Source organism: Momordica charantia (genome assembly GCF_013281855.1).
Source record: "Momordica charantia cultivar OHB3-1 chromosome 11 unlocalized genomic scaffold, Mcharantia_2.0 BLBB01000011.1, whole genome shotgun sequence".
In the NCBI taxonomy this organism is placed as follows: Eukaryota; Viridiplantae; Streptophyta; class Magnoliopsida; order Cucurbitales; family Cucurbitaceae; genus Momordica; species Momordica charantia.
Genome location: NW_028275159.1, coordinates 5,440,538 through 5,454,555, shown reverse-complemented (window position 1 = coordinate 5,454,555; position 14,018 = coordinate 5,440,538). Strand labels below are relative to the sequence as shown.

At 38.9% G+C, this 14,018-nt stretch overlaps 2 protein-coding genes across 5 annotated transcripts; both read right to left on the bottom strand.

Annotated features, from left to right (window-relative positions):
- Nucleotides 1-2,837: 2,837 nt before the first annotated feature.
- LOC111007507 (nitrate reductase [NADH]) lies at nt 2,838-7,096 on the bottom strand. The gene is made up of 4 exons (XM_088120270.1): nt 5,080-7,096; nt 4,850-4,990; nt 4,533-4,765; nt 2,838-4,451 (listed from the first exon to the last, which is right to left on the bottom strand). Exons 1-4 carry the CDS (start codon nt 6,056-6,058, stop codon nt 3,105-3,107), a joined length of 2,700 nt encoding a protein of 899 aa, XP_087976396.1. The 5' UTR covers nt 6,059-7,096; the 3' UTR covers nt 2,838-3,104.
- Nucleotides 7,097-7,956: 860 nt separating this feature from the next.
- On the bottom strand, nt 7,957-13,861 carry LOC111006934 (uncharacterized). Of its 4 annotated transcripts, none has more exons than XR_002600935.2 (7): nt 13,509-13,861; nt 12,470-13,320; nt 11,542-12,299; nt 11,380-11,469; nt 9,317-10,078; nt 8,423-8,541; nt 7,957-8,326 (listed from the first exon to the last, which is right to left on the bottom strand). XR_002600935.2 is itself a non-coding variant. In XM_022279062.2 (7 exons), exons 3-7 carry the CDS (start codon nt 12,576-12,578, stop codon nt 8,473-8,475), a joined length of 1,788 nt encoding a protein of 595 aa, XP_022134754.1. In that variant the 5' UTR covers nt 12,579-12,712; nt 12,875-13,320; nt 13,509-13,861; the 3' UTR covers nt 7,957-8,472. The 4 variants fall into 4 exon arrangements, 3 of the variants coding, with proteins under 3 accessions (XP_022134754.1, XP_022134741.1, XP_022134762.1); XM_022279062.2 differs by having other exon boundaries at nt 7,957-8,541; nt 12,470-12,712; nt 12,875-13,320; XM_022279049.2 differs by having other exon boundaries at nt 7,957-8,541; nt 12,470-13,242.
- Between the last annotated feature and the right edge of the window lie 157 nt (nt 13,862-14,018).

Sequence of the window (14,018 nt, the reverse complement as noted above, 5' to 3'; positions counted from 1 at the left end):
ACTATTTAAGTACTTCCCATATGAGGCTCCACTCTTAGACACTAGTTGTTGCTAAACAATCCTTAAATTTTTTTGAAAATGTTACTTTTCTAAATTTCGACATCAAAACAGAGATTACAATCGAGATACCCAGTGAGAAATATAATTACTCTATGCTAAAGTAGCCACAGATATGAAAGATGGAAAAATCACAAACCACTTCCCAGTGGACTTGTGCCTACCTCGTCAATCCTTGATGATTAATTTCTTCGATCAATGTCTCCACTTTACCCTATGATCAGACATTAAAAAAAAAAAAAAGGAAACAAATCAACAAAATAGGAAAGATTGGTTGGACCAGTCAAGGGATATTGACATACCACGAAGGCTAGCAACGTGATAAAACAACACCCTACAGTATGTTGGAACGTAATCGTAGGCATTCAAAGTCATTACAGCCATAAGCAAGAGAGACTCGTACACAAAAATGTTGGAATAAACTCAATAATGCTGATCATAAATTTGTAGTGCAGGGCTCTTCATCAGCGAACAAGAAAGGGAGTCCGATTTCGCCTGTGTTGATGAATATCCATGAACAATGGTCGGAAGAATATCTCCGATTCCAGCAATCATCGGAAGAATATCGCCTATTTCTGAACGACGACAGAGAAGTTCAGAAGAGAAAGGGACCGAGCGCGGGACGAAGAGGCCAAACGAACCCTATATATAGGACTTGCCAGCGTAATTTTGACGCAATGACTTTGACCGAGTCAAACTTTGACTCTTTGCCAGCTGGCAGTCCGTCAAAGCGTGAAATTTACGCCTAACGGCCAGGTAAGATTTAAACCAAATTTTATTTATGGCGAACTTTGGGAGCGGAGTGATTTTCTAAAAATTTAGTTTAGTAGACATAAATATTAAACATTTAGATTTAAACTGTTTAAAATAGTTAATATCTAATCCTTTTTTAGACAAAAGGAAAAATGTGTCAATTTAAATTTGTGTCAACAAATATTTGTGTTGCCATGAACATTAATGTTTGAAAATTAAATTTATTTTTAATTGATTTTAATGTAGTACTAGTATTGAAAGATTATAAATTGGATTTCTTCCTATTAAATAATTATAATCCATCAATCCTCACTAAATAATTCTAAATGAAAACTTGATGATTTTAACTGAAAAGAGCAAGATTAAAAGCATTACTTAATTTTTTCCGAAAATACTTTTAAACTACTAGCTCAAAAGTATAAATCTAGAAGCATATAAATTATAAATATTTCGCGTGTGTTATCTTTTTCCAACCATATTTTTTAAAATTCTTATAAAAAAAAACAATATTTTAAGAAAATGGATTAAAAATTAGGGTAGACGTAACAATGATTTATTAAAAATCCATTAATCCAAAAATGTTTCTATAAAGCTGTTATCTTAAGTAAATCATTCTCTACAAAACAATTCGATATAAGATTGTGCATTTAGAAGAAAATTTATCGTCCAAAGTTTAGAATTATTTTTAAAACAACTATTTTATGATTTATTTTCAAAAAAACATGTTGGTTACGTAAAAATGTACATGATCATCAAACTTTAAGGTGGGAGATGATAGTTCAAATTAACAATCCAGAAGAATTACGAATAAAATAGTACGAGTCTTTGACTAAAGCTATCTTCAACCTTTAAAATTCTCAACTTCACAAAATGAAAAAATATACAAGCAACCAACCATTATATAAGTTACTTAAGCTGAGTATCGAAGAAGTATAGAAAGACGTACCGAGAGGAATGCATCCATGGCACTCAAACTCCACTCCACGCTCAAACAGAAATTCCTTATGACAACGTAAATGTATCTGCACGAGAAACAAAGGTAACAAAAAATAAACAATAACAGAGGAAATGAAGAATAAAAGTGCAGATATGAAATATGCTGCAAAATAAGCTTTTCAATCACTTGGAAAACAAGGGATTTGATGATGATGCAAATTTAAAAGACATTTAAGCTTCTCCCCCAGTGCCAATATATCACCCGAATGCAGCATCCATACACTCCCACTATTCTTGCTGCTAGTATATATTACTTACAAGAAAAAATCACAAGACAATTTGATTTGTTAATTATAGTAAAGGGTATATACTACTGTATAAGAAGAAAAAATTCATATTTTGTTCGAATTGAAAACGACGAACATATATATATATATATATAAAGAAAAAAAATGTTATTGTTATCAAAAGATTTATGTTAATATTCCAAAATAGCATACAATTGAGCCTGAGAGAAAATAGGGCTAGTAATAGGTAGTTACTTACCTCAGCATCAACAGAAAAAGGCGAACTGAGAGGTTACACGATACCTACACAAATCAATGCAAGAAATCAAAATAGTAGTAAAAAACTTTAAAAAAACATGGAGAAACAACGATCGGACGAATAATCCCGACCAGCTCTCCCCTCATTGAACCAGCTCTTAGTGTCATAGTTCATCTTCTCATATAGCTTTTAGAAATAGTTTTAAAAGGTATATGAGTCAAACTCTCGTTAGTGATGTTCCAATATTTATTCCTTTTATATTACTTTAAACTTATGTGGGAATTTTTTTTTTTTTTTTAAATCTTTCCCCTCCCTTTTTCTCTCACTCTCCTCCTCCTTTCCTCTTTTCTTTCTCACTCTTCCCTCCTCCTCCTTCACAACTCCTCTAGTTTCCGAACCCCTACTGCACCATTGCTGTTGAAAATAAAATCCTAAACAAGATAACAGATTTGTTTTCCTAATTTGAAATGTGAAAGAGAGATTATTGAAGAATTGAAGAAAGAGTAAATAAAAAAAGAAAAATGAAAAAAGAAAAATCTCACTGTTGTTTTTTCCTCTCCCATCTACAGGATTTGTAACGATTATTGTAATGCGTAGGAGTAGTGGAGGAGGAGTAAACTTTTGCAAACACTAATATATTTTCTTAGGAGGTTGAGGATAATTTACATAGAAATCACTAGAAAATTAAGTAAAAACATATTTTACACTGTAACTAAACTTAAAGTAGGTTAAACAAGTTCTGCTCTCCCTAAATTTTAGGATGAGTTAACAGTCAAGGATATCTAGCTTCTGCTCTCTCCCTTTCAGTTATCCTAAAAAATCAGTAATGAGCTCTCAGTGTCATAGTTCATCTTCTCCAAGTTGGGTTGCACGGCAAACTTAATCATCGGCGGAGGTCCACACGCCAACGCTAAAGTATCTACTGAAGCTTTTGGAAGATGCTCCCTCATGATACTCTCCGTCACAACACCCACACTGAACTCCCACCCTTCTCTAACACTTTCCTTCACAACGTACCACACTTTAAACCTCTTATCACTCTTCACCCACTCGTCCATCTCCTCCCTCAGCAAAATATCATCCTCCGTCCGGTTAGCGTACACCAAAAACATCTCCGTCTCGTCCTCCGAATCCTTCAAAATCGCTTGCGCCACTTGATAAATGGGCGTGATCCCCGTCCCACCAGCCAACATAGCTAGCTTCTTCGCGTGCTTGCGCTTGCCGTCCACTACAAAGTTGCCGCGGCCCACGTATTCTATGTGACCCAATGGACCTTTCACTTCAAGCTCCGAACCCAGCGGGAGCGACTCCAAATGCTGCGACATGGGCCCACCGTTGGGGAATTTAGGATGCACGTTCTTCAAATAAATCTTGACCACTAGATCGAAATGGCTCACTTCATCGACGCCGCTCGTTGGGGTGTAAGCCCTCATACAGAGCTTCCCGTCGACGCGCGCGCAGAGGAATATGTGCTTCCCCACAGGCAATCCGAGGACTTGATCCGCCGAGGGCAAGGCGAATCTGAACCGTCTAACGTCATGCGAGATTGAGGTTTTGGAAATTAGTTTGCACGGGATTTTCTCACGCGGCACGAGAGCGACGCGCCTCGTCGGCGGAGTAATCTCTGTGATTGGAGTTAAATGGAACGGACTGTTAATGGAAGCCGGGCCGTGGACGGAGTTGTTAGGCGAATTAGAGGAGGAGGAATCCGAGGTGTAACCCGTGGTGATCAACTCGCCGATCCGATAATCCTCGAGCATTTTCTTGGCTTTGTCGGAGTGGATGGCGTCGAATTCCTCGGTGCAGTCGGTGCCGGCGTTGATGAGAATGCTGTCGGCGCCGCCGGGGTGGTCCTTGAGAAAGCGGGTGCAGTCGTAGACGTGGCCGTGGACGACGATCCAGGCGGATTGGTCTGAGTTGTGCGTTTTGACGTCCGACATTGAGTACGTTTTTGAAGCGGTGTTGATGAAGGGAGTGGAGACGCTTTTCTTCAAGCTTTGGTTGGTTTCCGTTGAAATTTCGAGATGCCTCTCTTTGGCCATCCAGCCGCCGGCTTGGTTGGCCGGTAAAGTTGGGTGCTCAAAAACGATTCCGATCTCTCCTTTGTGTGGCTTGCACATGTTTGTTTTCACTCGGAACCAGAAATTGTTCATCATTCCCTGTTGCATTAAAGAAGTAATTAAGCACTGAAAACCAACACCATGGATAAAAGGGATTTAAGAAATTCAAATTTTAATTACCATGAGATTCCATATGAGGTTCTCGGGCTGAGTGTTGAAGGTCTCATCCCAGGCGCGGACTGCAATTTGCTTGGCTCCAAGCAGGTGCAGCACCTCCACCTCCAGTGACCAGAAGCACCAACACCAATATTTGCCGTATTTGTTTCCCTTCTCAGGCCGATCCAACGCGCACACGTGCCATGACTCTCCCCCATCCATCGTCACCTCCACACGTGTCACTTTCTTCCCCCCTCCTGTTCATTCATTCATTTTAATAATTAATTATCTGAAACTCCCCCAACCCAACAAACTCACGTAATAAATGTTAAAAAACTCACCCGAGTACGCGTATCCCCTCAACGTGTACGGCCGCTGCGTCGTCCATGAATTTATCGGCAAGATTTCCTCGTGGCATGGCGTCGTTATCACCGAGTTTATGTTCAACTCGCCAATAACATACTCCGGCTTGTACCACCAAGCTGCATGCCACAGAATTCAACAAATTAATAATTCAAAAAAAAAAAAGAACCATATATAGTTTCATGCTGGATTTAAGAATTATTTGTACCTTCTGAGTTTGCCAATTCTGCATCCACATGGGAAGGGAGGACCTTGTTATCTCTGTAATGGTAGTAGCTATCTGATTCTTGTGTGGTCACGATAATGCGCTTGAGCCATTTTACCATTCTGCCACCGATGAATCCGGGCACGATTAATCTAACTGGGAACCCGTGGTCGGGCGTCAAAACTTCGCCGTTTTGCATGTAAGCTAAGATCATGTCTCTTGCGGGGTCCATGGCTATTTCCTTTCTGAGGCTGGTCCCGTATTTGGACCCGCCGCCGCCTGGCAAAGACTCTGCTCCCTCGAAGCACACGTTCAGCGCGCCCTTTTTGCTGCTGAAGATGCCGCAGCGCTTCAAAACGTCGCGCAGTGGGACCCCCCGCCAGACCGACGTGGAGACCGCGGCGGCGCCCCAGTTGAAGCCGATGGTTTGCTTCACCATGTTCTGCTCCTTGCGGCGGTTGCCGGCGCAGACGAGCGTGGCCGGGAACTCGCGGGTGCGGAACTCGCGGACGAGTTGGTCCATTGTGAACCGGGTCGGATTTTTTACGAGCCCGCAAACCTCGACGGTCCAGTCGTCCCACTTCGCCATGGGCACCGGACCGTGGTTCCGAACGTAATGGAGCGGGACCGGCGTGATGAAGCCGTGGTGCATCAAACGCGCCAACGGAGCCTCCGAATTGAAAGGATGCTTCCCCGTGAGACGGATCATGGAAGCATTTCGCTGGATCCAGGCATCCACCGTCCCCAAATCTCTAGCGTCCAAAATCGACGGCTCCAATTCGCTCATGCCTTTTCGAATCAAATCACTGAAATCAGACTCGTTATCCTCGTCGCTGGAGAAATCGTCGTCGTCCGCCATTGTTACCGGCTTCTTCGGATTAACGAATTCTGAAATGGAGCTCGGAAAGTTACAGTTACGAACGCCGCCATTGAAGGAGGGTTCCAAATGAGGAAACTGACGGTTACGCACTGAAGTGGCCATGGAAGAGAATGAGAGGTTTATGGAATTTGATTGGGGTGTCCAGCTCCAACCTTATGGATGGGATCAGTAGGGTTTCTGAGCGAAATAAATGGAGAGGATGAAGCCTTATATAGGAACCATGCCTGAAGAAGAAGACAAAAAAAGAAAAAGAAAAGGCAAAAACAAAATTGCCCATACCCATCAGGTTCATTAGATTATTCAATATTTCTTTTATCCTGAATTTTGTTGTGAGAGAGAGAAGTCGGTTTGGGTCCGAGAAAATGCGGGTCTTCATGGATGGATATATGTAGTAATGAAATTAAAATTAGTAATTAAATTAAATTGTAATGTTGATTGTTATTTAAGCGTTGAGTCGGAGGGGTAATGAAAGATTTTAAAGTGGAAGTCAAGGGAGGAAGTCTCGCAAAGTCGGAGTAGTAAGTAATTGTAGAAATGGAATGAGTGAAGCCGAAGGGAATTGGCGCATGGAGACTTTCAACAGCCAAAAAAGGAATTATAAAAAGAGAGAATGGAATTCAAAGGAAGTAGGCACCAAAATTGAATCAGAAAGAAAGAAGGCACATGATGTGAGAGATTAAAGGGAAAGGGAAAGGGAAATCATGAGTTGGGCTGCTGCAGGTAAACCAAACATAGGAAGGGGCATATCTGGGGGCGGGTTATTGCAATTTGGAATTTGCAGAAGCTAAGGGAGGTGCGAGCCGCAGGGGTTACGAAAACAAATATTTGGCCTTTCGGTGAAGCTGAAGGCCATTCTTCAATTCTTACAATTCTCTAGGCCTCTGCCATATGGACCAGACCAGCCGCAGATTCAGCGCCTTTCAAGAACCTTCCTGCGCTTAAGGAAACAAAACAAACTGCCAATCTTCCCACTGTATCTCTGTTCTTCTTTTTCCCTTTTATTGTATTAAAATATTACACCGCTTCCCGGACTCGAACATCTTACTTATTTATCACCTCTGCGTAGCGTAGAGATATGTACTTGCCTTCTCAATCTATATCACAATTTAGGAACATTCATTCAAGTATATTTATTACTCTGATTTATTCATATTATTTTTAATTCAGGGCCTAATTTTTTTGGTGAACTCAAACCCACTTCCCCACACATATTGTACCAAAAAAAAAAAAAATAATAAAGATTTATTACTCAAACAAACTAGAATGCGGTAGAGTTGCCTCTTCAAAAGACCATTTTAATCTTATATTCTTCCTTTTGAATTATAATCTTTCTTAAAATTCTCTATTAATAAGATGATTTCATTTAAAAGAAAAAAAAAACTGGGAAATCTAGATAATTTTTAAGAAACTGTACTTTTCAAAATTACTTTTAGAATAAAAATATTTGTATATATAAAATATAATCCGAGTAAGTTGGCTGCAAAAGTAGATAAATTGTGGACGGAATTTGATCGTTTCATGTGGTTGGCCCAAGGCTTCATAAAAATGAGTTAGTCTACCAATTATCGTAACCTAGAATTTAATAATTTCTAGGTCCAATATGGTGGTCATTTATACGTTACTGTATATTAAAGAGAATTAAATAATCCCCACTAATGAAAAAGCCATATGATTAAAGCACATTTGATTTCAAGATCTTAACAAAAATTTAAAAATCAAAATAAAAATTCTCTCAAACATGCTCTCAGTGGCCATGGAGGCTGCAGAGTCAAAAACATATAAATTTTTTTAACAATTTTAGATATTTAGTGCATAAACAAGCACCGCCCAATTTGATATCAATAGTCCATAATAGGAAATGTTAACTGCTTCATCCTTTTCCTGTCTTCCAAAAACATTTATATATGTTGGGATTGAAGAGTTATAATGTTTAATTGTAATATTTCATAATAAACTGCAATAAGATAAAGCATAATCACAAGCCAAAAAAGAAGAAGAAGAAGAAGAAACTAAGCATGAATTCTACTGGTAATATCGTAAATTATCCATATGAAGAAACTAGGACAAAGTAACGGTTAAAATTAAAAATTTTACCTTTTTTACCTCTGTAAAAGCATGAAAAGCAAATCAGGCCTTTTAATGGGATCACTCTTAAAAAGTAACAAAAGGGCCAAAATACCAGGAAATATGCAAATTGCAGTGCCATCTTCAGCTGCAACCGCAAACAAAAGTACATCACCTATCCAACCCTTTCCCAACTGTCTTTCAGAGGAACCAAAAAATCAGTTGTAGGCAAACCAGAGATTTCGTAACCTATGACATATTGCACCATGGCCAAACCAATACTCACTCTCTGCTTCCTGCCCAACACTGTCAAATTTTTCTTTTACTCGTTAAAAGAAAAATGGGAGAAAACCCTACACAATTTACCACAAAAACAATTTGATATCAGGCATTTGGGATCACCTGTCAGATAAGTCTAACTGACAAAGGTCCCACAAGAAAGCTTATCATATTCAGACAGCATTGGAAGGTCCTGGTGATGTACATCTGATCTGCTTCAAAGATGGATTCAGTACCATGTACTGCAACAAAACAATCGTGCAAGGTGTAAGTGCCCGAAAATGTTGTATGCATATGACTGAGTTCTTAAATTATCTTAACCCAATTTGTCTAAAGCCAAACTTTACTGAACAGAGATATTGTTGACCAAATCATAAATATACTAATGGGCAAACATCAAAATAGTAGACCCTTGTCCCCCCGAAATGATATGGGAAAAAGGAAAAAATGAAGCGACAATGTCAGGTTTGATTTCTATTGCCTAATGCATAATTTGTATCTCAAACTTACAAAATCATGATTTATTTCCCCTTTCTTAATCGTAATGTCCAATGTCTAATCTAGCTTATGAGCACCTTAACTTGTCTCTTGAAACAACTAAACAAAGCATATATTTAACATTGAGAACCCAATAATATTTAATTTCTTAGGTTAGTGATCACAAGAATAGAACCCATGACTTCAGGGTCTTCTGAGTTTATAACATGTCCTGTTGACAACTAGTCAGGCCTATGGTGATTTAGACCTCCCAATCAAAAAATAATGGCTTCAAAAATGGTCTAATTTAAGTTCCAGCTGGGACCAGCATATTATTCACCAGCAAGTTCTAAACACAATTAAGCACTTGTATAGAAATTAAAAAAAAAAATTCCATAAAAGAAAATACCAGACTCATTCCTGGACACTGACGCCAAATTGCATTCAATAAGAAAACTGACCTTGAAATTAATCAGTGATAACCAAGTAATGCAGAAAGTAAGTAATTTAATGACCAGACAGGAAGCAAGCAGCATTTACCCGCTGATAAAAAGCATTAATCTCCTCTTCCGTAAGCGCTTCATCCTCTCCTGAATTTTCTTCCCATCCAAGAGAACGAAGAAATGCAGCCTCTTCCTCATCTGAACATAATGTTATGTTAGGGCTCAAACTCTTATTCACAGACTCAGAAAACCTCTGAACCTCTTCAGTGATCTTGCCATTGATAGTCACCTCATCATCTGTAACAGTAGAAGGGTGCACCACAGCACCAGCTACTTCCCCGTTTACTACCCCAGATTTCTCCTTGAGGGGAGATGAGCCAATGCCTGAATCTTGGAGACAAGTGGAACCATTCACCAAAGTTTTCTTCTTTATGAGATTAAAGAAATCATTCCTGCTTTGCAATTGAGTAGAAGGTGGTCTCTTTTCCAAAGTGGATCCTGATTTCAAATCTAAGGCAGCCACCTTCCGCTCCAGAGACGATGGAGGATTCAGGATGTTTTGATTCCTCGAAGAGGTAGTGGTAGCTGAAGAGGCAAGAGAAAACTGACAATTTGCAGTTCTACTGTTGACGTTACTAATAGGACTTGAGGCATCTTTTAACATGCCATTTTCCCACACTGGTTTAAGAACCAGAAATTTCCCATGAGAGGTCTTTGGAGAATCAGACTTGACTTGTCCACCTCGAAGAGTTTGACTATTATGCTGCACTAGTTGTTGTGGACCGCCCTTGGCAGGCACATTCAGTTCAGCAGTTCTGGATGCTCCTTTGGACTTGGATTTCTCAAACGAATTAAGAACCTGAGAAGAAAATCAGCCAACAAATCTGAGATAATTCAAAGGTTTGCAATCGACAAATTCAGTTATTCGTTACAATTATCTTCTACACATGTATAAGGTTGCAGAAGATTCTCAAATCAGAATTTCAGACGGAGTGTGTCAAAGATACAGAACTATGCAATCGCCAATCAGTATGGCTCAAGACAGGACTAACACAATGAAACTGAGTACAATAAGGCCTGCTTGCAACGTTTCTATCTAATGAAGGAGAACAATATCAAATACTAAAAAGACACTGGGAACTGTTCGTTTTTATGATAAGGTAGGATCCTCTGGACTGTATGGGTCCAGCTGCAATATCAAATACTAAAAAGACAATGGGTTGAAGTGGAATAGGATGTTTGGGGACGAGGGAGCCATAAGTGAGAATTGAGATCGTGGCTGCAAGGCATTGATCTGTTTTATGGGAGGTTTCCGTTCAAATAAATAGAAGAATTTTCCAAGACTCCTACAAAGAACCTTGAGAAAATGTTTCTTTTGTATCCTTATGGAGCTCCAGTTCTAAACAGTTTATAATACTTAGTCAGTCTCATTTATAAATATCTCTTTCATACTGATAATTCAGGAGCTTACACGTGAGTAAGACTTTTTTTAGTCTCAATCTTGTTCAATTGGCTAAGATTTTTAGCTGAACATGGAGGCAACGTCTTCATATTCTCATCATTTTAAACTTGCCTTGCATTAAATTTTTTCAAAGAAAATTCAGCTAAGACATACTCACACCGTCACAATTACATCTTCCATATTCAGCAATAAAATAAGATCATACATGCTTAAGTTTAATGATGAGAATGAACTCGTTGCATTTCCATTTTATAACTGAAGTTTTTTATTCACATATTAACTAGAATATTCCACTTGCTACCAACATGTTCTCGTGATCATGTACTCAATGACGTAAACCTAATGGGTAAACAGGTAATAACAATTTGCCTCCTATGCCAACATAATATCCAAATCATATCATCCATTACCCATATTTTGTATCAAAAAACATAGTAGGCCCAAGATTACCATGACAAGAAATATAAGTATAACCCGCAAAAAATTCCTAAAGAGAGTTACTGTCCATGGATAAAAAATTTCCACATCTCAAGCAATTCTTTATTACTAGGATTGGGCAGATGATAAGGGAGCAATTCGAGACACAAACAGGATAAACAGAAGAATATGGAAAAATATATATTTCCTAGCATGAACCATTAACAAATAGATTTCCAGAATTCTGAACTACAAAAAATAGTATAACCGGAAAAGCTTACAGAAACTTTAGGCATTGAAGGTGTCACTGGGATTAATTGCCTGGACTGCTTAATAGCCAATTCCTCAAGCCTCTGTGTCTTGACAGATAACTACAAACAAAGAATGACCATTAGGAAAACTGCAGCAAATGTTTTCTACAAATGTTAGGGGGAAGTAACTACCTCGGTTGACTGAGGCACAACACGAGCTCTTGATGGTGCCTGTGTTAATGCTTCAGCCATCTTACGCGGGGTTGTTGCATTTGGGGACCCCAACCCAGAATTGGCAGCAACAGTTTGTTGAACGGATGATGGAGCAGCTGTACAGCCTGTGATTATAGTTGGCACCTCAGCCAGAGCTGATGTCCATCCTTCCCGACCCATCAAAGCTGAACTTCCAATAGGCAAGCTCTGAGATGTGGTCAAGCCGGGAGATGATACTCTTCCTACATCTGGTCCTCCTTGCCTATCTTCTGATCCAAGTGATGGAAAATCCTTATCAAAAACAGCCTTATCAGTGATACCGTTAATGGTACTTCCTGAATGATAACCATTACCATTCGTCTTACGATTATAGCCTCCACTTTTCAAGTCGACAGCAACTCTTTGGGGAAATAAATCACCTTGCTTCCTAGACACCATTGAATGAGAACGCCGCAAAGTTTCCTTCTCAACTCTACTGGAAAAGATATTCACCAGAGGGCCAGAAAAGTCATGACGCCAAGGGTCCCCAAGATTTGACATTTCTTTCTCCTTCTCACGGTCCCTATCACGATGATTCCTATTAAAACTACTATAAGCATTCTTTCCAGAGCCATTACTAGAATTCCTCCTTGAGCTTGATGAAGATGACCAATCCAATAAATCAAGGTGTGATTTATCTATATCGCTAATGCTCTTTGAAGTTCTACTTCTTGAGTAATGAGCTTGAGACGAAACATCTATTGAACAATAAGTGATAACATATTACTGAAAATAGTGAAATATAGATAAGAAGTTCTTAACGGCAAAGAAAGAGAGACAATTCAACAATATATTCTTTAAAATAAAAATAAGATAGCATAGAAATTGAAAAATATTGGCGTCAGAAATATTGTAAACTACAAAATACCTGAGTGAGAAGAAGACGATGCAAATTGTTGGGCTGAAATCCCACTCCCGGAAAGACTTCCAGAACTTCTCAGCCACTCTGGAACTAACGTAGGTTCACTTTTTTCCATAATGAGTAATAAACATGATCAAAAATAACAGCGTAACTCGTGTTGCATCCTTTACCACATTCTTTGAATAATTATTAAGACAAGACACCACCAGAAGTACTAGTCCTTCCTAATGTCCGCAGAAAAGCATGAAACTGCTATAAATGTATATAGAGGCATCAATGAAAGGAAATAGTTAGACAAGAAACTAGTAGAACGGATGCCAAGATTAAAATTTTTTGAAGGATGGAAAGGAAGGATTTGACTAAGGCTAAATAAAAATCTTAATCCTTATCTAGAGACTTGCTAACTCCCACCCTGTCTTGCAGATTTATTCTCCTCTGACAGCAAATTTTGCCTTGGAAATCATAATCACTACAAGCTGAACATATCCATGCATGACAGTGGCATCATTACTGAGCTTTGATTTACAAAAACAATATTGCTTGAAACCTCTGAACATTCAGCAAAATCGCCATTTGCGAAGATTCGAAGCCATACCACAAAATAATGCAATGGCAATGATGTAAAGACTATTTGAAAGAAAGTGCAATGGAATGAAGAAGAACGACTCTCTTTCCCTCATCCATCTTCCCCAAATAACGGATTGGAAGCAGGCGTCAATAACTCAGAAGCCCTTCATCTCAGCGTAGAATGGCGGTAGAAATAGGAATGGAGATTATATCTACGGTGACAGAGGAAGAAGACTCAGAATTTCGAAGCAACACTTGAAACCCCGCAAAAAATTCAATCGGAAGACCCCCTAAAGAGGAGTAAAATATCAGAGAAAACAACTGCAGAAGTGCACAAAATAAAACCCTAGAGCATGCTACATAACATTAAGTTCGATTCCAGAACCCATAATTACAAACGAACAATCTCAGAACCAAAATAAACCAAAGTAAATCCTAGCAAATGAGAACTACGGAGGGATTGATAAATAATACTAACCTTCACAGCAGTGATTGAAATTCAAACAAACGTAAAACGAAACGAGTTTCGGTAACTGCTCGAGGGTACCCTGTATCCAAGCAATGCGTCTCAGAGAATGCAAAACTATCGGACTGGGAGAAGGCAGCAGATGAACGGACGAATCGGGGGAGAGGTTGGGCAAAATGGGGATTGAATTTTCGTCTGATATCAAATGGGAATTGAGTTCTTGCTTATTGGTCCGCCATGCGAGAGACGACGAGAACGAAGAGGGAATTGGAAGAAGCGAATAGGAGAGATTGATACTGGAAATGTAACATGCGAAGAACGGCACTCTTCACAGGAGAAAATAATATCCTTTTTCCATTAAAATTAAACCACGCACCAAACCATTCCCTTCCAACTAAAAATTTATACACTAAAATTGCATAATTATTCTTAATTCAAAATTAATTTTAAAAATTAGCATCTTATTTTTTACTTTTTTCAATTGTGTTTATACAGTATCAATTATTTTTCGTAATCTACTTA